Source organism: Haliaeetus albicilla, chromosome 24, assembly GCF_947461875.1.
Source record: "Haliaeetus albicilla chromosome 24, bHalAlb1.1, whole genome shotgun sequence".
NCBI classification, from domain to species: domain Eukaryota; kingdom Metazoa; phylum Chordata; class Aves; order Accipitriformes; family Accipitridae; genus Haliaeetus; species Haliaeetus albicilla.
Window position 1 is genome coordinate 20,484,486 of NC_091506.1, and position 25,891 is coordinate 20,510,376.

Below are 25,891 nucleotides of genomic sequence, written 5' to 3' on the forward strand. Positions count from 1 at the left end.
CCCAAAGCGGCACCACAGAGGTATTCCTAAACCTCACTAACTGAGAGCCCCCAGCAGCAAATTCTGCTGACTAACACCGGGCCCGACTCACCCTCCCTAGGAGGAAAACCGTAGATTAAGGGACGCCTGGAAAATAGGACACGAAAAAGAAGTTCCAGGTGTTCAAAGCTACATTCACATTATTAGGTCAGCCCAACAGTATAAGAACACAAGGCTGCCAGATTAAACACAGAAATCACATCAGTTTTCCCCTCGTTGCATGTTTCTGCCGTGCAGACCTCATCAAGGTCTGGCCCTGCCAGGTGGACGTCCCCAGCTCCCCGTCAGCCGTATGATGCAACAGCCCATACGACAGGCGCCCGGAGCTCACGTCTTCCCAGTCACAGCAGGCAAGAGCAGAAGGACAAAGCGCTGCCACCGAGTTCTCTTTTGGACCCTCTGTACCTCCTTTCCTTCCTCTTTGTTGGCAGGAAAGCCCATCGGGTCTCCCAGGTTCCCCTGCCTTCCTCAGAGAGGACAGCTGCTCCCTGCTATAATGAAGCAACTCGCATGCTGCATCAAGGCCTGTCAGAAAGGCGCTCAATGCACACACCGCAAGACCACCTGTAGTTTGCCTGAAGAGCGGAGGGTTGTTCACATCCGTACAGCCAGCCCAGGGGATTCTCTTTGCGCTTTGGTCACCGTTATTCTTTGATTCAGCCTTCCAGCTCTGCGCCAACTTCCGCGGAGCTGTTCAGCCGTCACTCTGCAACCAAATCTCTTCTCCTTCCTGCACTAGAAAGGTACTTGCTGGTCTCCAACGGGAGAGAAATCCTTTTGGATGACTGACATTTCCCAGGCCCCCTGTTACCTTGCCGTAGAGCACGTGGGGGTTTTTTGCTCTAAAGGGCGTATGACGGGACTCAAGCCCTCAGTAACAGGTACTGCTCTGGCTCTCCTGAGCTCTGAGGAGCACGTTCCTGACCAGGTGTTTGCAGTCTCTCTTAAAAAGGATTTCTTGGCTTGTTCTGCAAGAAGGAAGCCTTCAGTTGGTGCAGCAGCAATCACGTTGGAGAACAGGACCCGGAGCTGGGGAACGGGGAAAGGCCTTTGGTAATGTTTAAACAGCGTGCGGGTGTTCAGCTGAGGAGCCAACCTGCTAACAGAGAGCCGGGCGAGGACGTGGCACAGGTACACGGGAGGCCAGGCCGCGGGCCTCATGGTGCGCCCTAACTCAGCAGCCTACTGCTCAGGCCCACTGTACCCAGGTCGACACCCCGCAGCAGCTCCCCGGAGCGCCGCCTCACCTGGGAGAACCACCGGCCGCCACAGCCGTTGCCCGCGCCTGAGGCGGCGCCGCCCCGACCCTCCCCTCCGGCCGCTCCTCCCGCGGACGCGTGGCGGCGCCCCGGGGGTGCCGGAGTCCCGGCGGATCGGCCAGCCCCGGCCCGCCCCGGGGAGAAGCGGCGGTGCTCATGGCGACGTGGCGGGGCGCCCTCGGCCTCGGCTTCGGCCTCCTCTGCCTGCTGCCGGCGGCCGGTGAGCGCGGGTCGGCGGCTGAGGGGGGGTGGGGGGGTGCCGGGCGCTGCGGGCGGGGGAGACCCGGCCCTCCAGGAGGGCGGGCGGGTTCCTTCGTCTCTTTCTGAGGCGGCTTCGGGGGCTCTTGCTGGCTTCCTCCGCGGCCGGGGCCGCCTCCCCCCCGGGGAGGCCCTGCCGAAGCTCCCGGCGTGGGGGAGCCCCCGGCTTCGAGCAGAGACCCCTCAGCTCGGCCGCCCAAGCGGCGGTGGATGATCTCCCGCCCGCGCCCGGCGGGAGATAATCCACCCCTGAACAGTGGGTTTGGCGCGAATGGGGTTCACTGAGAGAAAAGTGGTGCTGAAAGTGAGGTGGGGTGGGGTTGATACTGGTGTGCGTTGTCAGCAGCAGTTAGTGCCCCAGTAGTGACTGGGTGGACTGTCTACTGGTAAAGCTAAGGTAAGACTATTGGGGGAGAAGTGACGTGCCACGAAGTGGCTGCTGGTGGTCACTCTTGATGCATCCCATTGAAAACTTTTACCTTTTCACCCCCAACACAGTAAATTTTAGACTTTTAGGGCAAGATAATATAAATACTTAGATGTTAAGTGATGATACTGCATAAACAGCACTGCGTATAGAAACTCATTTGATACTGGAGTTCATACACAGCTATCGGATGCTAACACTGATAACGGGGATTTTTTATCAGCCCTATCTGTAACTATCCTGTTATTGCACTTAAAGGATGGAGCGTGTGGTCTTCCCCAACTTTGTCATGTAATGGGAAAAAGCAGATGTGATCATAGGACTTATCAGGTGAAGTCTCAGAAAAGGAGAAGCGCTCTTGATATTGTATGCATCAGTGGCATCTGATGGATCAAATTATGCACAGACATGCAGGAAAGGTGAACGTGATCTTAAGTGGATATGCAAGAGGACATTTAACTTGGTCAGAGTAGTAAAGGATCACACTTTGTCTGAGGGCTTAGCTAAAGCATGGCTGAAATGGTCAGAGTTTTATCTGTAAGTACTTTGAAGAGCAAGCACCAGAAAAAGGGTTCTTTTAGCTGGCTCACAACACAGCAGTAACTGTATGCAAGCTGTGGCCTTGAATGTATGGGGTTGGAAGTTTTCTTACTGAAATGGTTGGGGACTTTCAGTGGGAATAGTTTAGCAGCTCTGCTCTTGAGGTGGAACTTGATCAGTTTGTTAAAAGGGTTTTTACGGTACTGATTGTGTGAAATCATCAGGCTGCTGTTTTGCAGGATAGGGTGAACCCCTCAGCAGCAGGCATACCAAACCAGGAGGTCATTTCTGCCTCCCTCAGGCTCAGCTCTTGTGTTGTGCTGGGTTGGGTGTACACTGGACCTGTTCTGAGGTGATTCACATTATTAACTCAGCAGAAAACCAACCGGGGAAAAGGTCCCACAAGCCCCTAGTTGATCTGCTGATCAGCTGGGGAATTGAATCAGTTGAGGAAGAGTCTCGTGGGTGCCATAGCAGATGGAAGAAGAGAGGAACAAAGTAGAGGAGCCAGATTCTTCTCTTTTGGTGTGCTTGGTGCTTGTTGGCTTAGCTCAGCCACCTGAGAACTGGCCTAGACCTTTGGTTTCCGTTGTTACTTTATTGTGCTGCAGTAGCACAATTGTGAGATGGAGTAATTTTGTTGGTTGCCTTGTTTTGTTTGTAATTTCACAAGGTATTTTGGATTCGGTTTAGCTACCTATCAGTTCCTTATTGGTGATACAGGAAGGAGAGGGTTGTCAGGTGACATTACATGTCTGCAGAGGGAAAATTTGGTGAACCAGGCATAAGCATGCATAAACACATTAGTAGAAGTACTGTGGTGTTGGTACAGGAGAAGTTCCTCTTTGCTTGTGTTTAATGAACCTCCACATTTAACCCCTTAGAGCATTTTTTTTTTTTCTTTTTAATGTTGCTGAAATATTCAGGTATGTCTTGGTGCCAGAGAGTCAAGACTGATTTTTCAAATGGCAAAATCAGTTTAAATAGTCCAGGAAATACCCCTTACTTTTTTTCTGAAGGACCATGATTTGTTGTCTTTGCCTCTTTTTGTTTGCTTTTTCTGAACAACTACACCTGAAGTAATTTGAGCTTCTCGGATGGAGCGTGGTTTAGGAGCAACATGTCAGGGTGTGTCTTGTTCATGGGATATGTGATAGGAAGGAAAATGAGGAATAGAAACCAGCTGACTGCAGCATTTATCGCTGAAAACTGTAATGATACTCTTGCTAAAGATTCTTCTACGGAAATGCTTTTTGCTTAAGCTTTGAGAAGTATTTTTATGTGACAGTTGGAAGCTTTTAATGTGTCGTTCTTACGTTGCAGTTATTCAGGCCTGAGATGGCAAAGAGAGAGAAAACAGCCAGTATGTTAAGGAATGTATCAGCCCAATGCAATGCTGAAAAAGCATGGGATGTCCCCTAAGAGATCCATCCTAGTACATTAACATCTCCATTTCCTTTCCATTGTAGCCACACCGGTTGATGCTTGCAGTGGGAAGATGCCACTTGACCGATTTTTAGTCCTAGGAACCTCTGTTTTATGCCAGGGATTAGCAGGATTAGGATTTTCCATGAAGTAAGCAAAGCAACAGGTAGAAAGAACCAAGTCACATGGAAATCGAAATCTACAGTGAATGTGGTAGTGTTACATCTTTTGCATCAAGTCAAATATCTAGGAAGATTTAACATTTTCTTCTAGCTGATCTTGGGGCTTGTGTGGGATTTTTAACATATCCAGCTAGTCACATTGCTCTTTGAGTCTTTAATTTAGTAGCTACTAGCAGATGTGGTGAAGAGAGTATCACCACACAGAGCATCTCGTAAGTATATTTGCATGCAGTTTCATCCTTCACGTATGTGTGAACAGTTGGGAAGAGCTACTTGACAAAGACAGGATACTTTGTGTGCGAGGAGTAAGTATTTGGAAATAATTGATTTGTAAGACCTAACCAAAATGCTTGGAACATATTTAAACGTTAACCTAGGTGAGCTGGTCAGTATGAGAAAGAGACTTTATATGATTATTTCTTTAGTTACTAACCATTGGATTTTAACTTTTTTCAGTTTTGGGTGAGGATTGTCAGGCATATATTGATCGTCATGGCAAGGCACAACCTGCAAAATCCTGTCCCAGCTTCTGCTGTGGAGATTGCATGCGTCGATACTGTTGCTCTAACACGTTCTTAAAATTTGATGAAGAACAACAATTTCAGTGTAATCTGCTTGATGAAAGGTATGAGGCAAACTGAATGTATACAGCAGGTTATCATTCTATCATCACATGACAAAAATACACAGTTTAATGGTTAGAAACTTAGAAAGGGACCTTCCAGCTCTGTATCTGGCTCTGTCGGGTACCTATGTTAATGTATGTAACTTACCTGTAAAATGGGAGCAATGAGGTGACAAATTGATGCATGAACTGGTGTGTGTTTTCTTGAGCATTTTCAGATACTTTTACCCTATTCAGTTTTTCTTTGAGGATGAAAAAATTAATCTCTTTCTCTTTGTAGCTTACAGTACCTTTCATAAGCATTTGGAAGTTAGCCAGGTACTTGAATAAGTCGTAAATTCCATTTTTGAGATGAATTCTCTTACTACAGGACCTCTGACTCAAGCAACATAAATTACATGCATGTTTTTTCGGACCCTGATGATTACATTTCTTCTGGCTCCAGGTAAGCCATGCAAAGCCTCAGCTTTTAAAATGGTATTTATTTAGAAGTTCTTCATTGTGTAATCAATACATGCCAGTAGAATATGGAAATAGAAATACTTATTTGTGCGTTAAGAACGCGGAGCACTCAAACTCCGTGTACGTGTTGGAATATCTGAAGAAGCAGAGACATGCAGGGGAGGTTAGATTGTGCTGTTTAGACCGTAACGATCGCTGTACGTAATAGTCTGTTCTCACCACGGAACGGGAGGTTGTCCTCTAAAGCATCAGTGCACTTGCTCTATACCCTTCGATACTGGCAGATGAAGTCCATAAGAGAAGCTGCTTTTGTTTGAGGTATTTCCTTGCTTTTTAGCATCTTTTTCGCTTAGAACAAGAAATACTGATAAAAACTATTTCAGTCTCAGGGGAAATAAATTAAGGCCATGCATTAAATTGGTGATTACAAGAGTCCTGCTGTACAACGCTTCTATTTTTCATAGCGTGGAAGACGACAAAGAGAGGACAGGGGTTAATTCTGAGCTATGAATATTCCATATGCGTGCAGAAGTTTGAATAATTAATTCCTCCGGGGGGTCACAGAAAAGGGGGAACTCGGACCCTCGGCGGGGGCGGGCGCACGGCGGAAGGCGCGCGGCAGCCCGCGGCCGTCGCTGCGGCGGCCTTTAAGGGCGGGGCGAGCGGCGTGACGCCAGCGGGGGGGCGGAGCCGGGCGGCGGAGGGCGCGGGGCGAGCGGCGGCGAGCATGGGGTAAGCGGACGGGACGGGACCGGGACCGGGACGGGACCGGGGCGGGACCGGGGCGGGGGGGTCGGACGCCTGCGGGGAGGGCTCGCCGTGCCGCTGCGGCGAGGCCGGCCAGCCAGGGCAGGAGCGTGCCTCCCGCCCGGCGCCCCCCTCGCCGCCGCCTTCCCCGCTGGAGAGTCGGTAGCCTTTAGCGAGCGGGGCCGCGTCAGCGGCATCGCCCCCGCCTCCTGGGAACGGCGTGGTGCGGGGGGGTGCTCGGGGGCTGTGCTGGTTCTCTGACACAGCCGACTGCAGCACCCCACGTCGTATCGGCTGGGGAGATACCTTTCCGCATCCTGCAGGAAGGAAGCCTCGCTGGAGGCACCTAGTGGTAGCGCTGCCCCTGGCATACGGCAGGGCGTCGGGGCGGGGAGGGTGGATGGATGTCTTGGATCCTTGGTCTCCTTGGACCCGGCAGTCTTCCCCGAGGAAGGGGCTGATGTGACAGCTGTTTTGGAGGAGGGGTGCCCCTTCGTGTCTGCTAGGCTGGTGGACCTGTCTTAACGTATCTGCAGATGGTTCAGGTACAGCAGGCGTGAGCCTCAGCTTGCAATCGGTGTTCGCTCTTGATGCATTTTTAGGGGAAAGGTAGAAAAAAAACTTCCACGTCTTTGGGGCTGCGGAGGTGTTGAATCTGCTGGAGCAATAAAGGTTAAAGAATGTAATAGATGTCTGTTTTCCATGCCAGCAAGCACAGTTACTAAAAAGCACAGAAAACGAAAGAATGCAGTATTTTAAAAAACAAACAAAACAAACCAAAAAACCTGCACAATTGCTAAAGGAATTGTAACCAAGGCCCACAGTCCACAAAGGTGCGTTTGTAAATGACAGAAAACATTGAGGAAGTAGCAGCTAAGTGGCTTTAATTATCTTTGGTTTTAGCTATGGAATGTCTAAAAAGAGACTCACTGATGTCTCACCTTGTGAAAATGGGTCATTAGTGACTCTGTGTCAAGCTTCTTTGCTCTTTTTCCTTTCAATTACATTACAGCTTTGAAAAATTAATGTGTTGTGCAAAGGCCTAGACTTAACATCAAACTTATTTTCTGGTTAGGCAGTTTTAATAGAAAGATGGTAATTGTTCACAGAAATACCGCCCTTGAAAAGCCGCCCGGATGTGACTCCAGAGGAAAACCACATCCCAGAACTTTCCAAAGTGACTAATGACTTTGGATGTCTGATTTAGGGTGTTTCAACATCGGGAATGAAAGTGAGTAGGACTTTATGTGATTGCAGTCAGTGGGACACCAAGTAGGCTCCTGTTTCATTACAGACTTTGCCCAGGTTTTTGTGTGGTGTGTGGGGGTTTTTTTTGTGGTTTGGTTTTTGTGTTTGGGTTTTTTTTAAAACCAAGCAGTAAGCTGTATCTCTTCTGGAAGAGCTGACCCTACTTTCTGCCTGCAAGGTGCACTCCACCCTCTTGCTCCATGCCAATTTCTTTTAAAGTACAAGTTTTACATTGTTTCTTGATGACTATGTTTATTTAATACTTTACTGTGTGGAGAGGAGGGCTGATGTCAGTTGAGATATTTCTTTGTATCTCCCAGCAAGATGAGCATAGTCTTTGAACAGTTTATAAGGTGAGGAAAGGCAACAAAGGGCAACTTCCTTTAGTGCCCTGTTCTTTCTCATGAGTTGCAAATACTGCCTTTAACACTGCCTTTCAAAAGGAGGAGGTGATGGTTTCCTGGCATTGAAAGGGTCAGAAAGCATTTAGTTCCTCATTCTTGCATTGGGCATATTCCTAGATCAAGTTACCACTCGGGCACATTGCTCATAAATCCTGGCTTTTTAAGAGAATTTCACCTCTCTGAGGGCTTGTCACAAACTGCATGTGGACTTGCCACTAGGCTGAGTGAGCTGGGGTGTCTCTTCTCCCTGCTTGGAAAATCTGCCACAATTACACCTAAATTCTATAGGACATTAGGAAAGGATTCGGTCAGGTGGTATGTATGTTCCTCCTTGTCTTGTCTAGCTGAGGAGTTTTTAATTTGCTTGTGCTTTTGCTTTTTTTGCTGTGTTTATTCTGAAGTCTTCTGGAGAAGTGCCCGCAAATCACCAGTTTTTAGTAGGCTGCTTTTTATTAGTATCCTTTAATGTTAATATCTTTCAGTATTTAATACTGAGTATCAGGTGCTGTTGAGGCAGGGGTTCAAGGCACTTTGACCAACCCTATTAAGTGTAGTTCACAGTACAAGCAGTCCATATCCTATAATCTTCTTTTGGACATTTTAAAGACAATAAATTACATTCCTTTGGAGTGTCTTAATAATGTACTTTCAAGTACTTGACAGCATTTTGCTTCCCAGAACACTGCATTTGGAAGCAAATGTAAACATTTTAGGAAAAGTATAAAAGTCACCGTTAACTCAGGTTAAGGCTTTTTCAATTTTTGATCAATTCTTAAAGATCATTCAGAACTTTTAGGTCAGAGCGTAGGCATAGGTTTCTTACCACTGAACTTGTTAAATTTGCCACCATTTTTCCTTGCATGCAAGATGACCATATGCAATTTCTATAATTTCTGCTGCTAGTGAATGCATTGTGGACAAGGATTTACTATGGGAAGGTGTTTCACTTTTTTCCCCCCTTTTAATCAGATTACCGAAATTTCCTCTGCTTTGCTCTGGTTTCAAAGATGGATTATGAGTAGTAAGATTAATTTAGTTGTTCTTCCCCTTTCATTCTGCAGTATGTAGTAGTATTGCTCTAAGAAACTGCAAAAAGCAGAGCACTGATTCACTTAACAGCAGTTGTCATAATTTGCATTGGTAACATGGTTATTTAGCCTTGGTATGCCAATTTTCCAATAGTGACCCTTACTGGAAAAGGAAATTAGATGACTCACATCCACAGTTCAACTAATTGTGAAGTATTTGAGTGTTTAAGGAGGTGGAGCAGTTCAGAACATCTGTATCAGAGTTACAGAACAAAATAATGTAGTTGGGGCAGCTGATACCAGTCTTTCTAAACAGAAACAAGACTTCAAATTGTATTGTACACAGTTAATTGGACTCTGTTTCTGAATTAATTTTTGCCTTGAAGTTACAGCAGATTGTGTAACAGATACAGTAATGCTTGAGAAAAGGCTGTTCATCCTTACGTGATGAGAAAAGGGACGCAGAATGGCAGTCTTCCTGGGAAGCCTCAGCTGCCAGAGACACAACAGCCTTTTTAGACTGGAGATGCGCTCATTTGGGTTTTGTCATGGGCTGATCAATGTGTTGTCTTGTGACTTGTTCTCCTTGTGTGAAATGGAGAAAATCCTTGTCATTCTGCCTGCCTTTGAAATGCAGCATCTGCTATAGCCTGCTATGTGCATAAGTTGGCAAAACCAGTAGATTTCTAACTGTGGAAGATGTGAATATCTTAATTTGCTGTCTCTCAATTTAGGTGTTTCAAGCATATGTTTTCTCCACAGACAAGGTAAAAAATGGTGTGATATTGAACTATACCCCATTTTTCCTCCTCCTCCCCTATCACTATCAGGGACTTCAGTTTACACTTGACTGTGTATTTGGATGCTCCATCATCTGTAATAGGTTGCCAATGATAGGGAAATAAATTACAAAAATTATTCAGTGGAAAAGAACTTCTAGAAATGTAAGCAGTCTCTATTTAATGAGCAGAGGATTTCTTTTCCATACCAGTCCTTAACATTTTCTGTAATAAATGAGTTAAACTGCATACAGAGCCCGTTCTGTGAGGGTTGCATTCAGACACCGGCTAATCTCACCAAGGAATGTAAGCTTCTTGTCTAGAAACAACTGAGATTTGGATCTGAAGCTTTCTTAAAAATTGTTCTATGCTTTTTACTAGCCTGAAAAGTAAATACAAGCTTGCACAATTTGTAATTGTAACTTGCATTATAGAGCATTTGGTTTTGTGTTCACTGTAGTCTCAGTAAAGGAGTTACTTAAAGCTGACAAAGCAGTTGTGAGTTGCCATTAATGATTTCTCAGCTGCCTGATTCAGGCAGTGGGCTTAATGCTCGTGCAGGTTCATTTACTCTGAAACCAAGATGGAAGGAGAGATTGAAAAATGCTGTCCTGGCTCAAGAGGCAGGTGTGAATGGTTGGGTTAGTGTGCTCTTCTAACTACAGAAGGCTGTTTCGTGGCAAAACCCAAGACAACCTGGCCTAAACATGCAAAGACACAGTAAGATTAATCACTTGAATTATGTTCAGGAGTAAATTTTTCTGTGGATGTGTACATCATTGACTGTATATACTTCCTAGGGTAGAGTGTTCCCTCTTCTAACTCTGTGGGCTTTGCTGTAGCTCCCCACAGTGTAACTCTGAAACCTGTAAATTTTTAACATACAGATTGCCTCTGGAGAGAGCTTGTCAAAGCAGCTGCAGGCAGGGTAACCCTCAGAGAAGGGTCCTACGGCCCAAGAAATAGAGAATCTTTCCTTGAAAATATGGCTAAAATAAAAGATGATGATTGTTATTTAGAAGAATTTGCGGAAGTTTGAGCATGTGGGTTCCAAAGCTAGCTCCAACTCTGCCATTTCATATACTTTCATAAAATAGCCATGGCCTGAGGTATAGCGAGATGTATTTGTGATAGATTGTGTTGTAGATGTGTTATGGGAGGAGGAGAATGTCCTTAAATTGCCTAGCCTTTTAAAACTGCAGTTGTAGGGTCTTCTGTGAAATGAACAAATTAGTTTAATTTCAGGAAATTAGCAATTGTGCAAAGATTGGTCTTTTGATAAAGTCTATTTTCATTAAAAACATTTTATATCGTTCATTTTTAATGTGATATTCCTTGCTGTTTACTAGCATGATTTCTGGTTTTCAATTTCACTGAGAGGTAAACTTAAAAACCTCTATTTTTTTAGGTTGTGGAAGGAACCAGTCATCAAAGTCACTTTTGTGACTTTTTTTTATGAACGTCCTGTTAATGATAAATACAATTTAAAAGGAGAAGCAGTAGTCGGCCAGATATGACCTTTGCTGCAGAAGTCTGTTCTTATTTGTGCAGTGTTAGATTATCGTTGAGGATCCTCATCGTGCTGGATGAGTAATACTTCTGAAGAGAGGGTGAGGCAGCATGTCAGTTCATAGTAGTATAGGATAATTAATTTACCTAATTTAAACTTTGCTCCTGCCTGAACACAGTGTTTCTAACTTTTATATTTATGATGACATGAGTAATGGTGGGTAAAGAAAAAGGTGTGTTTCATCTAAGAGCTGGGTTATAGGCAAAGCAAAGCAGGTTGGTGTAACCTAGTCTGAACTTCCTTTGATTGCAGTTTCAGTGTGTTTGGCAAGTCATACACTCTGTTACAATTTGCCAGAAAAAAAAACTTTAATTTTTTTAAAAATTTTATTTAAAACTTTAGGCCTTTAGCCAAATTAGTTTCTAACTAGTTGCTTAAATCTGCTTTCTAGAGTTAGTATGGTATTGGCAGTAGCAAATTCATACTATTGCAGTTGTTGTTTACATGGGGAAAACTTTCTGCAATACTTAATTTTTTTTCAGTTAAACTTGTTCTATTTATTCAGTTAACCATTTCAGAAAAATCCCTCCTATTGCCTTTACGTTGGTCCCAAATTTTAATTATGGTGGGGGGTAACATCCTGTATTGTTGAACTCAGATCCTAACAGTAGGAGGGGAACTGACTCACTTTGTTTGCCTTAAATATCTGTGCCTGTAATCAGTCTGCATTCTCTTTTTGCAACTAAAGGAGCATTTTAAATTTATTTATCATCTGTAGAAGCAAATGCTTTATATTGTGTTTAAGGACAGTTTTTATGCTGAGGTTCCAATGGACTTGTCTGAAATGGTCTTGTGACCTGCATGAAGCCGCAGTGTTAATTCTTGCACTGTTGATGAAAGACTTTAGTCCCTCTGATTGCATATTTTCAATATATCAGTTACTTATAGCAATTATTCTAAACTGTCTACAAAGTGTACAATAGTAGATTTCCTGGGAAACTTCTCTGGAAAATGGTATTTTTAGTATGCATTACAAAGATTTATGTAAATAGACATATTTAGTACAAGTGAACTGTTTACAGACCAGGAAGAGATGCTTGTATACATTTTCCATAATAACCTGTTGCATCCGGGTGTTGGATGTCTGAGTAAAACCACAAACTCCGGGAAGTTGCCTCCCTGCCACTTTCTCATATAGCCTGTTTAAGAACTTGTGCTAAACCTGTTACATGTTACTTGAAAAAATTGAGAGGTCACTGTCTTTTAAAAAAAGCAGTAATTAGCTTTACTTCCAGTAGGTCTTTGCGTATGAAATTAGAGTTTATTATTTTGGGCTTTAACCCACATCAGCTTCCTATTTGAACAAATATAAAAAGGACCCATTCAATACTTATTTAGCAAACTTTTTCTCAAAGGACTCTTGCATTCTCTTTTTCTGTAACGCTTTTGCAGTTGTGGGGCTTCTTGGCTTACCATGGCATCATTATTGTTGTTGGTTTAGTATTGGCTCTCATGCCAGAGCTGGCTTGGCTGATGCTGAGAGTCACTGGGCTGTGCTCAGCTGCTGACTCTGGGGGGGTGTAGCTCAGAGTTATTTAGACTGCAGGTAAGCAGAGGTGTCCCAGGGGTCGTTTTGGGGGGCTCCTGCTGCAAACTTTTGTTCTTTTTGGGGGTACCCAGAAAGAACTATGGAAAATTGTGGTAAGTTTTAGGGGTTTTCAGTGGCAGTTAATCTGTGTCCATGCTAGAGCAGTTTAGCAGTTTACAATTAGCGATGACTTGAGCTGGTACTGCACTGATGGGCTAGCCAAAATTAGATGAAACCCTTTTCTTCACACTAAGGAACTGTATGTGGGCAGGACCCTAGGAGGGACACTCTCAAGTGCTAACCTGAGTTAACATTTGAAAGACCAACGCAGACATCACAGTTCCAGTCCACACTTCACTCCCATTGCGTAGCTTATAAAATGACTTAGCAGTTACTCAAACTTGCCAGCCTTGTGAAACTATCAAGATTTCATAATTTTGAAACCATGCTGTTCAGTCCGAGTCTTAAGCTGCCTTTTGCCCACCACAGGAATCACTGTTGCCCTTGTTTCTTAGGCACTTCTTGATCATGTAGAGATCTCATTTTGGGCAGGTGGCCCCTTGGTAAAATGGCTGGAGCAGGCCATAGCTGGCACTAGCAATTAGTGTGAATGCACCTGGTCTATGAGGCTTAACTCTATGGTGTATATTTTGATTATCCACATGGGCTGAAGCTCCTGTGGCCCAAAACCCATCTGTGCTAAAATACGCTGGTCAGTCTATCAAGTGTTAAAGTCATGCTAATGTTCTCCTGTGAGTATTAACCTCACAAGAGTTTGCTTTCTACATAACAGTAAATAGTTTTTCCTGAGTCTCTAGCAAAGTGGTTCTTACGTTTTGAGTCTTCACACTAAAATACTAAACTGAGGAAGTGTGTTGTTTGTGAAATTATAAAAACTAATCCCCCTGAAAGACTCTTGGGAAGTCATACTACTTTTTCTTAACAAAAAAAGTTTATCCTTTATTTTCCTGCTAAGCTTTAGAGGCAGTATGTGGTGGCATTGTATGGCTGTGACTAAAATGTTGGACTTAGGAAAGCATCTCAGTCTGGGGACTTGTTTGGTCATGCCCTATACCTGAGTCAGGACAAGTCTGGACATTTACCATTCTGACACATTTCTGGGAACTGTATCCTTTTCTGGAGCAGTGAAGAATTATATGGGTATACTCAATTTTTTAGACTTTTAGGAATGGCCTAAATTATCTTCTGAAGTCTTTCCAGACCACCCTGTGTTACAGTCATAACTCAGTATTTGTAAATGTTTGTTTTTAAAAGCAGCCATGCTTTTGAAAAGGACTCTGCCAACATCTTTCTTGTAGCATGGAACAAATCTTGGAATAGATTAAGACTTGCAAAATAAATAGGCTGCTTAAACTAATTTTTCAGAGCTAGGTGGTCTCATTGTTCATTTGGGTATTTTTTTCTTTTTTAAAGACAAAAGTTGCAGTATGTCCCATTGTCATGAATGCATAGATATGCAAAAACTTTCTTTACAGCAGGGCTTGCAAAATGTCACCAACTTAAGTGATTCAGACTATTAAGGGGGTTTACAAATATGTTACTGGAATTGAAACTTAGGTATTTTCAAAAGCCTTAAATACCCTCAAAGTGTTTTACATTTTTTTTTCCACTTGACAGTGTTTAAGATTAAGATCTCTGATATGAACAACAACTGTCTTGAGAATTAACTTCTCCAAGTAGTACTGTTTAGATCCTGGGTTTGATTCTCCCATTTTAGTATGTCCATTGCCTCTCATTCAGTACCAAAAGGGGTAAAACAGGCACTAATCACATAACTCCCTTTATGTGAACTGGTACCTGTTTTGAATAAATACAAAACTTTAAAAGTAAGCTGAGTCTGTGAGGTATGCTCATTACATATGCAATTTAAGGCTTTTCAAAGGTGAGGGAATAGGGGTAGAAGTGGAGTAGGGCAAGGAAGGAGAGAGGTGGTGGTAGGAAAGGACAGGGAGTTGTCTCTTCATATTTACTTTCCCATAGATTTTATGGGAAGTTGCAATTTATCATTGCTGCAGTAAAACTGCTGTTAGGTTTGGTTTTGTTCTCAATTTTGTTTTCTATTAAATTATTGGCAAAAGTTAGCTTTTATGTGAAGAGAAAGAAGCAGGAAATGGCAGTGAATGAGCTCAAGCTGTTTATAACAGTGTGTGCTTTATTTAGAGACTATGGTATATATAATGTGGGAGTTTGGAAACCTGTGTTCAAACTGTGATGCCAGCAGAGTGTTCTCATCTGGTGCTGTGGCCACCCTGACTTCTGCACTCTGATGTTTGTTTGCAGAATGCAGGGGGTAAAGTGTGGTTTTTGTTTGATTTTTTTTTTTTCTTGGTTAACCATTCAGTGGAAGAACCTTTTAAGCATACAATCCCTTATGTCTATTCTTTTTCATTTATGTATAATGCTGGTAATTAAATAATCATTTGATGTGAGTATATTTTTTTCCAAATATTTTCAGGGTCCTTTTAGGCAGATTCATCAAGTAAAGGCAATTAAATGAAGCAATAGTTTTAAGAAAGGAGTATAGGCTTTCTGAAGTTAGTACACTGCAAGAGAGTCTTTACACAATATCTGGAATATCTTGTCTCCTCAAGCTTAGACAGTTCACTGAGTAAAGTATGCTGAGCACCATTCTGGCCTAACTTGAGTAACATCATCTATTACTGGTAGCCGTCCTGCACTTTTTTCAGTAGTTTTACTAGTGGGATATTACTGAATGTTCAGGAAGAAGTGCTCAGGGTAGTACCCCTTGGGCAGTAAAAGGACAGACTTTATTACAGTAAGGTAGTGCCTGACAATTCAGACATTCCAAAAGAGTATTGCTAGTTTTGATTATCAATAGAAATTGTTAGGAAAAAAAAAAAACCAAACAACTTTTGAAGAGCTCCGCTGTTGAGAGTGTTGATACAGCAAGTTGCAAGTTGATAGCACATACTGTTTTGTTTTCTCTGTCACGCTACCTTCTGCTGTTTCAAGACATAAGTCTGCATGAGCCCAAGCACTGGCAGGAAAATTATGGTTCTGCTATAAAGTAGGTGATAAAAACGCCTACAGTAATCCAGTTGTGAACGCTCCTTAGAAAAATATGGGAAGAACTAACTCCTGTTTGTTGTTTCACTCACTGGGCTGTTTCTGAAGGCTTGTAATTTTGGTCTGTAGTAATCTCACAGTATTTCAGGGGGTAGAACTGAATCACAGTGTTTACACACACAAACAGAACCGCACTCTAAAGTGTATACATGTGACACGCCTGTACTTTAAATATGTGTTTCCATTTAGCTCTTTAAAAGATGTATGCAAAATGTTGTCATGCAGTGGTCATGTAATTTTAGCAAAGACACAGACAAATGATGAAAATGCACAGGGTGTCTCTATAACAACTTGGTGAAAATAAGGATATGGTGGGGTTTTTCCCCTGAGGTTTGCTTTTGTCGCTTTCCTTATTAGAGATAGTAAATAGACAATGAAATATGTGTTTCAGTGAGCAGAAAACGGTATTACAATAAGTGAATGGAGCCTATGCTTCAGACTGACCACTGTTTTTATCTGTTGGTGCCTGCAGATGGGCTTGTGCTGTTTTCTCTCTTGTCATATCAGAACTGAATACAGTTGTGAAAGATAAGGGGTCTCTGCCAGTTTCCTGCTGTGCTAGTTTATTTATGAGTAGACATTTCTCCACTTTGTCTGTTTTCTCCATTTCTTAGGTTTGTTTGATTTTGCCCAGCCTTTGCTAAAGTTGAAAGCAGTTCATTGTCTGTACAAGTAAAGAATTCTAGTTGTCTTTTTCAGGCCTAATCTCTTTCCTTGATACAAAAATTCCTTTTCTTGGCATAGTTCACTAGCAAAAAGTTTTTTACTTCTGTATTGGGAAGAAGCCCAAGGAAGAACCTAGAAGACTCTTTTCATTTGTTGTCTCTGCTATTGTTGCTTGGTAATAATTGTGTGTAATAGAAATGTTATTTTCCCTAGTGAGAGAGCTTTCTCAGGGTTGATAACAGAAGTGGGAACAAGAACAAGGTAAATGCTGTTGGCACTCCACAAGTAGCAGTAATTGTAGTTGTTGTCAACATGTGTTGTCATGCAGTTTCTAGAGGTGTCCATAGTTTGTCACAGGCTTTCATGCTGTTTCTTGTGAACATTGCAATCAAGATGCTTAAGTTTAATATATGAATTCATTGTGCACAGTTCTCTTTTTCTTCTCCGGTGTGTATATGAGTTTATATAATGAATATGTAAGGACCCTGTATAATTAATCTAAATTCCACAGGTCACTCTTAAATCTAATCAATTTCTGTATAAACAAGTATTCAGCTTGTGTTTTCAAACTAACTTGCTGTATGTTTGCTGTTGGACAGGAGGCAGCCTGTGTTTCAGAATGTGTGGTATCATTGTTCATGATTATCTCCCCGCCTCCTTTGAAATTGCATTTGTATCTTCCTTTTTATACCAGGCTTGAAAAAGATTGGATTTTTGGATGGAGATGAGCTGGCTGTGAACTTACTGTGCTGAAGTGAAACTAATGCTTGCGAGGATGGGGAGAGCACTTAAAAGTGGCATGGTTAGGAATGTATTTACGTGTGCAAGTCAGCATATGAAAAACATTCTGTAAAGCTGCAAATAAACGTGACAAAGCATGCATGCATCTTTACATTTTGCAGTGTGTTGCAATCCTCTATTAGCTTTCCCGGCAGTGTTTCTGACGTGGCTTCTGTGACTTCAGGAGGCTGCAGCAGTTCCTGCTTCCTGTTCTACACGTAAATCTTGGGTGCAGTGACCATGGCCAATCCACAGTGTTAGGTTTAGTATTTGAGGAGTAAATCCATAGAGTTATATTTAGTACTTAACAAAATCAGTGCACAAGTTGGATGCAGTTACAGTTAGATAAAATTGTTGCTCAGATTCTTGAAAGAGATTTGACCCAAGGTTTTTCTTCTAGCTGTTGCAGAAACAGAGTGAAATTGATGGAACCTCTCTTAGGGGGAAAAAATGTATTTTAAATTGAACCCATTTTATTTGTCAATGTTTCTGTTCAGTGTCCAGCTTACTGAGGGTTAAGTTGCTCTAGAAGACTGAGGTGAGGTCTTCCAAATTTGGGCTAGGGATGGAGTGCTTTGCTGCTTTGTTTTGTTTTGTTTTGTTTGTTTGTGTCAGTGATTTAACTGTGTGGTGTCATTGATACTCAAAAACAGTTTTTACATTTGATGGCTGTTTGGTAGCCAAGCAAAAATTGCTGGAGGTTCTGGAGATGTGTCGTTTTGTTTAAAGCTGTTTAACAGGAAACTGAGCAGGAAAAAAAATGGAGTTCTGTAGCCAAAATCTCTACAAAGCAGCAAAAACAGGATGGATGTAAAACCAGCTCTCCGCTCGTTATTTTAGAGCTTGTTCATGAAAACTAACTTCCTGCAATTGTTCCCAAAACTGATGCATGGTGCATTTTTTTTTAAGAAATAATGGAGACTTTGGCTTCTATGGAAGAAGGGCTTTATTGATTACAGTAGACAGTAGGAAACAGATCAAGTGAGTTAACACTTAAAAGGGAACTGTCACTGGGCATTTAATGCTTTACAGTGTTACTTTTTCTTCCCTGTGTGGTAAACAGAACTTATAAACAGTCATCTCCGGAAGCTTTATGCCTGCTTCTGTCATTTGGTGCTCATCACAGAGGTTAAAGATGGTGTAATCTTTGGTCTTTCCACACTAGGTTTTGGTGGTTTAGGCAGTGTTTCTGCCTCCCATAATGTAGCATAACATACTTGCTGTTGCAGTTAAGGTGGCAGAATTTCTAATCTTCCAACCCATGTGAAATGTGGCTTCTAAAAGAACTATTTACAAATGCCAGGGAACCTGCCAAGAATCTGCAGCATGGAGGGGTCTGCTCAGTACCGAGATTGTCCTGACTGGGCCTGGGAGGTCTTGCAAGTGTACAAAGAACTCGCCATCACCCCGAAGTCTGGTGTGCTGCCTTTCAGGCATGCCTACCTGTGTGTTCAGAGCAGTCAGGTCATGTTTGGAAAATTAAATCACCAAACTAGTGATTTTGAAACCTTAGTGCTGTAACCTTTTGGAGTACATAAAGGGACACATAGCTGCGCTAAAATAACAAGAATCACAGTCACCCTGAAACGGTAGGGACCAAAGACTCATGTTGGGCCCTTTCCACGTACAGGGGACCGCGCTCCCTGATAGCAGTTGGTCACCCTCCACTGATTTAGCAGCCACCTTCTCATGTCGCGCTGCATTTGGCAGTTGTTTGTTATTCAAATGCATGAAGTAGTAAGAGTAACAAATTGGAGGAAGAGCGATGTGTTGGCTGCAGAAGGTTAGGTTAAAATATAACAAGTTTGTGTGAAAGACACTTACCGCTTCTGGCCCTATCTTTTTTGCAGTTTTGGAACCCTTATTGCCATTGGAGTTACTGTTTGTGCGGTGATTATAGTTACTATTATTCTGTGCCTCACCTGTTCATGTTGCTGTTTGTATAAAGCATGTCGAAGACCACAACGTAAGTACCTGTATATTTATTTTCTTTTTCATGTCTTTGAACAAGACACCCCCCCCCCCCCCCCCCCGGAAAATTATGTTCTTATAAAAGGTGAAAATAATCTTGCCTTACCTTTCTGCTACAGAAGTTGCAATACCTAAACATTAAAAATAACATTTCAGCTGCTTCACAATGTGAAGTTGCAGAGATATTTTGGAATATTTTCTAAGCATGTAGAAGTTCTCTCTCCCCCCCTCCATCCCCCGCCCCACTGTGTGGATTTTGGCGGGGGGGTGGTGGTGGTGTTTTGTTGTGGGTTTTTTTGTTGTTTAGGTAAGCAGGGGATAGGATGAAATTTAATAATTTTCCCAGTCTCTTAAAAATGTACCTGAAAAATACACAAAGGCCCAGGACTGCAACAGTACAATCTTGAGCAAAGTCTACAATTGTACCATAAAGAGGAAGGAGATCTCAAAAAACAAATTATTGCAATTTATTAGAAAGAGTTAATACTCCCTTATTCCAGTAAGAGATATAAACCAATGATCCAACATCAGCTCCTACAAAAATCGATGACTTAATGTGTCTTTCTGACTGTTACTTAGAGAAAGACGTACTAACACATGGACGTATTAGTGTGTAGGTGACATACAAAAGGAAACTCATTTGGGCAATCATGGTAGGGAAGCTCCTTACCTAATAAAGGAGCTCTTTATCACCTTAATCCTTAAAAGCAGATAACATTTAAAAATGAGCAGTTTTTCCAGTCTCATACCAAATGATAAATAACTTGGCTGCAGGGTTGAGTTCCTGGTTTTTGAAGAGTCCAGGAGAAAATTCTTTGTTCTTTGTGGTTGAGAAACAAGGAGATAAGTTGGCTGCTATCCCAGTATGTGAAGGCTCTCATTACCACGAGGATCAATGGAAGGATATTTAGAGGCATACATTTCTAAATCTTTCATGGAACTTTGAAAATGAAATTACCCAGATTTTGAAGTGAGAAATTAATTGATCTTGAAGAATGTTTTTTTTTTTTTTACATTACTGTTGTTGGTTGTCCCAGGTGATCTTTTAGAGCCCCCAGCACTAACCATGTTCCTTTTGCTTGCTTGTAGCTGTTGTGGCCACCACTACTTCCACTACAGTGGTTCACGCTCCCTATCCCCAACAACAGGGAGTGCCACCCAACTACCCAGTAGCCCCATATCAAGGATATCAGCCTGTGGCTATCCAGCCACAACCAGGAATGCCAGTAGCACCATACCCTGCACAGTATCCTCCCCCTTACCCCATGCAGCCGTCAGGACCCCCAGCTTATCATGAAACGGTGGCAGGTAAGGCAGCGCTGAGTGTTTTTTCATCTCTTAAATAGCTAAAGAGACAGTTGCTTTGGAGCTGATCTTGTATTATTTACATTTATTATTTTCTATGACTATATAAATGTAAATGTAAACAAATTATGTAAAAGTCAAGTTATGGTGGATGCTGTAATTCACCCTTGCTGAAATTTCCCTATCACCATTTCTATTGCATTGCAAGAGGAGATGTGGCTGGAGCTCAATTGGCAAAGTTTGATGATATGTGGGACTGTCAGTGGATCCAGTAGAATGTTTTACTAATTCAGTTGAAATTTTGTATTAAAATCAAAGTCCAATTAACATATGTGTAGTAGTTGGGTGTTTCCACATACCCTTTCTAATCTAATATTTGCTAGATGTTTCAATGTATACACAGATGGCATTTTCATAGTTCATCGCTATGTTTATAGAATACCGAGTCTCTGATAGATTTCAGACAAGTTTGCTGATGACTAGCAGTTAGAAATACCAGAATCTTTTTTCTTCTGCTTTCCTTCTCTCACAGCATTGTTTTCATGCAGCTTTGTTGTTGCTATTACTAATTCTCACTTCTGCTGGTAATAGCTGTTCTCTGACCAATTGGCTCCTGGCTGTTCAGAGAGGCCAAAACTAGGCTGTTACCTGTCCAAGGATTTTCAAGCCCTCTTAGAAACCACACTGTTCATACTTCTAAATAACAAGCAAAGTATAGTCCTGAATAGTAGATAATGCCCACAGAAAGTAACTTTTTCATGACAACTCAAATACAAAATGTCTGTTCATGGTCAGAAGCATTTGTAAACCAGTTAGAAGTTGCACATTACATGCAGGGCTGGTTTGCATATTGTTGAAAACACTGACTTGGCAGGCCTGTTGACTTTATTTTTCTGTGGTAAACTCTGAAGAAGCTGTGGGGTTTATGGGATTACCCCAAAGTGCTTTGGCTTCATCTTTATCATGTGAGGGAGCCAATAAAGTAGTCATTTTGCTTCTCCTACTCTCTTGTTTCTCAAACTGCTGCTGGTTTGTTAGTTCTTAAAATATTTTTTTTTTTCTGGAAAAATCTCAAGGCACTTTCCATGTTGCCAGCTGAGAATGCCTCAAAATGAGAGCTCTTTTCTTTATTTCTCTTGTCTATTAACCAAGGGGCAGTGTCTTAATTAGGTCACATGCAAGGGAGAGAATACCTGCTCTGTCATACAGGAGCCAAACCCACTCACTTTACAAGATCAGCAAAAGATAACCACACTTATATGTTCCAGGGATCTAATCAGGTGTTGTGTTATTTGAACTAACTTGTGCTATTTGACAGACATGAAAATGAAGATGCCACTTGAGAGCACCTTGTCTCAGAATACTAGAAAATAAGGATACCTTCCAAATGATATACATCTAGTATATAAGTCAAAATCTTTAGTGTGCTTGGTAGCGTTGGGATACTTTTTTCCCTTTTATTTTAATTTTAATTAATTCTGTGACACTTACCAGGAAAGCATTTTCCCTGAAGGAATCCTAAGATGCTTTCTCTAGTCCTTTTTCTTTTGCCCAGTAGTTTATTTTCACTTCTCGGTGTGCTATCAGGTATATCCTGTTGTTTGTGCATCTCTGACTTCCACTGGCTGTTTTTTTAGACCTGATCTGTTCCTTTTCTTTAGACTATGTTCTCCCCTGAAGGATAACCATGTGCTTGTGGCTGCCATAATACACATGTGGATTTGGTTTTTTTGATGCTTAAGTGTACAAGAACAAAGGTTTTTGTGATGTTATTTTGAAATGCGGATGCTTTATGACTTAGCACAAACTGTTCTCAAGTCCAGTTAAGATACTACATAAGTTGAACCTCTAACTGTGTGCTCAAAACAGAAGTTGCCATTATAGATGCAGAATTCAGAATGTAAATTTTACAAATCTGTCTTTTCTTGTGTTTTGCTTTTGCAGCTGGTGCTGGAGCACCTTACCCAATCAGCCAGCCCCCTTACAACCCTGCTTATGTGGATCCTCAGAAGCCCACCTATTGAAAAGATCTTCTGCTATGCTTCTGCATACAAAACTTTTTAAAGTATAATTTGTGCCGTTTACACCGTATAACTGTAGTATATTTTTTCTGGAAGACAGCAATCTTTTGTCTAAGTAAAGTGAAAGTTAATTCACTATCTTTTTTTTAAATGCTTAGAGTATGAGGAAGGAGTATTTTTCTTGCAGAAGTTGTTAATTTATACCTCAAGCAACTACAAACTGAGATTTTGTTCTATGTACAATGAGAAAAGCATGAAGGAGTACTTCAGAAATAAGAACCACAATAACGTTTGCTGTGCAATAATTTTGAAAGGAATGGCCTAATATGAGCATTATCAAACACCCAAAGCTGTAGCAATCTTTTGCACAGTGAAAACGTAAAAACTTAATCTCTGAGAAACTACCTGATATATGTTATGTATGTTCTGCCTGTTTTGAAGCTACTATTGTTAGGTAAGCTACAATGTGATACATTTCATTTACCATTCAAAAGGGAATTTTCCTTTTCTGAAACACATTTGCCTTCAGTAAGGGTAGCAAACCACATTTAATTGTCTTTGGACTAGTTGCATTTTTCTGTGCTAAATAGCATGAGTTGATAATTTCCTTGTTTTCTTTCCCAATTTTAAGGCTTAAAAACTGTGCCTTCACTGGGTGTTTTCTCAGGCCATTTTAATTTATAGCTAGAAATTAACAACAAAACCAAATTCTCTGCCACTTAGTAGAACAAATAGATCAAAAGCTGAAAACCTGAGAATTCTTCATAAAAATTATTGGACAAATATTTGTTGTCCACGTATTATTGGACAAGCTTACTTAAGTCATATGTTGCTGATGAGTTTGGAAGAAAAATTACCACCTTAATTATATGTTAAGCAGAAGTACCTGCCAGTGTTCAGTCCTGCCTCATTGTAGGGAAGGGATTTATTTTACAGGAGAGATGGGATGTCAGAAATAGATCGGGGTTTTTAAATGCTTAGGGTTTGTTGCTGTCTTGTCTCTGGTGGAAACTGTAGATGGCAGGAACCTAGAAATAATAGATCTTTATAAACTCAGTCTACACTTGACAGTAATATGCAGGGGGGGTTAAGAAATCCCAGCCCAACACACAGTAGAGATTCAGCCTCCCTTTTGTCTTCAGCATTCCCATAAAGCTGAGCCAAGAACGAGAGTCAGGGAAAGTAAGAGTGGTAGGATTTGGTCACAGCGAGGTAATGTATTTTTAAGATGGTAGTGCTTGCAGTCATGAAATGTCTTGAGACATCCTTGTGACTGTTACTGGTGTTTGCAAGGCTTTTCACTCTATACACCTTGTATTGATCAAAGGAATCATGATTTTTTTTTTTAGTGTCCTCTACAATTCTCTTTTCTAACATTGAAATACAATTTGTTATTCCTGAGTAGAGCTATCTAGTCTGTTGTATGTATCACTGTGACATAATTAGTGAAATAATTTTGACATATCTCATACACTGATAGTACTTTTTTAGAGAGGCCATTAAGCCATTTGTCCTGTGTTTCTACATTTGGGGTATATTACTGTTCGAAAAAACATTGATGGTGGCATTGGTTTACCTCATATGATGGATGGAAACTGCTGCTGTCAAAGACAGCCTTATTTCTCTTCCTGATTTTTTAGTCTATTTCTGGGTTATTCCTATTCTTTTTTTCAAGAAAGTCTTCAGGGCATTTCAGAAGAAACTTGTAGAAAGTTTTTAGCACTGGGATTCATGACAACTTAGGCCCCTCTGTTACACCTCTCTAAGTGTTGAAGTTAATGGCATGAAATGGTGCCATGAGGCACTCGCAGAGCATGCATGCCCTGTATCTGTGTGTTCCTCCTCTTTCCTGCCTTGTAAGCTGAGAAATTGGGCAGTGCTTCATCACACTCTTAGGAGTTATGTGAGAACAACCAAAAATGGACAGTGTCTCCTGCATGGAGGATTAAATGTTTCGCTAGAAATCTGGAATTTTTACATGTGGGAGGGCACAGAGTAACTGCAGAAATAATTCTCTTGCTCTAGATCCTACTCCTGTGTGTTTGTTCTTATAGAAGGAGGGCAGACGCTATTCCAGCACCTTTGTTAGCCAGCTGCCTGGATGGAGTCTGGCCAGGGAGATGCAGTCAGCGAGCACGGCTCTCAGAGCACAGGTACAGTGTTCTAGGGTTGGGCTTCACGAGGTTGTTACTCTGTACCGCTTTTCCTTTCCTCCATCTGGTGTGACAAAGTGTACAGTTTGTGGCAGTGTTAGTAGGGTTATGTTTTGGTTATGGAAGGAAAATCTGCAATTTCATGAGAAGTTGGCTCAGTTATCTGAGCATCATCCCTAAGGAAAAGATGGGAAAGTAAAATGGCAACAATAACAGAGGTCCCCAAATCTGAAGTTTTGGTGTAAATGTTGTACAGACCAAATAAATTGCCCTGAACACCACTGTATGTGGAGCAGTGGAAGGAGATGAGGGATAGGGTTAAGGACCTTGAAAATTTACACCCTTCCTTCAGTGAATGTATGCTCATGATAACTATATACAAGTGAAGAGATGAATCATTAGTCTACAAGGAACTACTTCAGTAGTAGTATTACTGCTTCAGTTACAAAACTCATTGAAAGAAGAGAAAATGGTCCACTTCATAATCGGAGCACTGAATCAGATCTTTTCTTATTGTTAGTGTATTAATCATCATTAACAATAAGGTGTAGGACCAAATTTTATTTACTTGTTGCCATGCAACCCATTGAAACTTGGTTTTGTATAGTTAAAGAGAATGGGATAGTTATAGAAAAGATGGAGAAGTTGGTCCATGAACTTTTAGTTTAAGCACTGCTGATGTGTCAGTCCAAGTAGCTGTTGCCTTCATGTCAAACCAGTTATCCACAGTGCTGTAGGGGAGGGGGAATGGAATTAAAATTTTAAATGTTGAAAGAGTATATGTTAATTTTTTTTTAATTCTGTAAGTGCCTTTGTTTCAGAAGTGTTTTGTGAAATTAAATACAGTAGAATATTCTGTTGTACTGAATTTACTAGATAATCGGTGATTTTACTACATACTGTAACCTAGCTTTGTATGTTGGTTGTTAAGTTAGTTTAAATGTAAGTATTCAAAAGAAATAGCATAAACTCTATGCACCTTTGTAATAAATGCAGTGTTTGAAGTATATTCTATCAATTTTGTTTTCTTAGCCTCAATTTGAGTATTATTTAGGAGTGTATCTGCAAAGCTACATTTTACTTCATTGTGTTTGACAGCTAGTGTTACCAAGTGTACTTTAAGTCACCTCGTATCATGAATATCCCTTTTGGCAGTGGAGACTGAAGTCTAATTAAAATCACAGGTCACAACATAAAGCAAGGACAACATAAGCTCCTGAATGATACTCTGACAGTATGCTTCAAAGCTAATCTAAAAGGATTGCTTCTAAGGCCTTGTCTAGCCTAAGGAGTAAATTAAATGCATGAAGTTTGAATGCATTAGCTAACAAATCCCAAGACATTTGAAAAGTCTAGTGTAGACAAG

At 41.5% G+C, this 25,891-nt stretch overlaps 1 protein-coding gene across 1 annotated transcript; it reads left to right on the top strand.

Annotated features, from left to right (window-relative positions):
• Positions 1-1,355: 1,355 nt before the first annotated feature.
• SHISA5 (shisa family member 5) lies at positions 1,356-25,532 on the top strand. Its single transcript, XM_069769682.1, has 6 exons — positions 1,356-1,518; positions 4,587-4,755; positions 5,126-5,200; positions 18,926-19,041; positions 20,136-20,354; positions 22,296-25,532. The coding sequence occupies exons 1-6, from the start codon at positions 1,455-1,457 to the stop codon at positions 22,373-22,375; spliced, it is 723 nt and encodes a 240-aa protein (XP_069625783.1). The 5' UTR covers positions 1,356-1,454; the 3' UTR covers positions 22,376-25,532.
• The last annotated feature ends 359 nt before the right edge of the window (positions 25,533-25,891 follow it).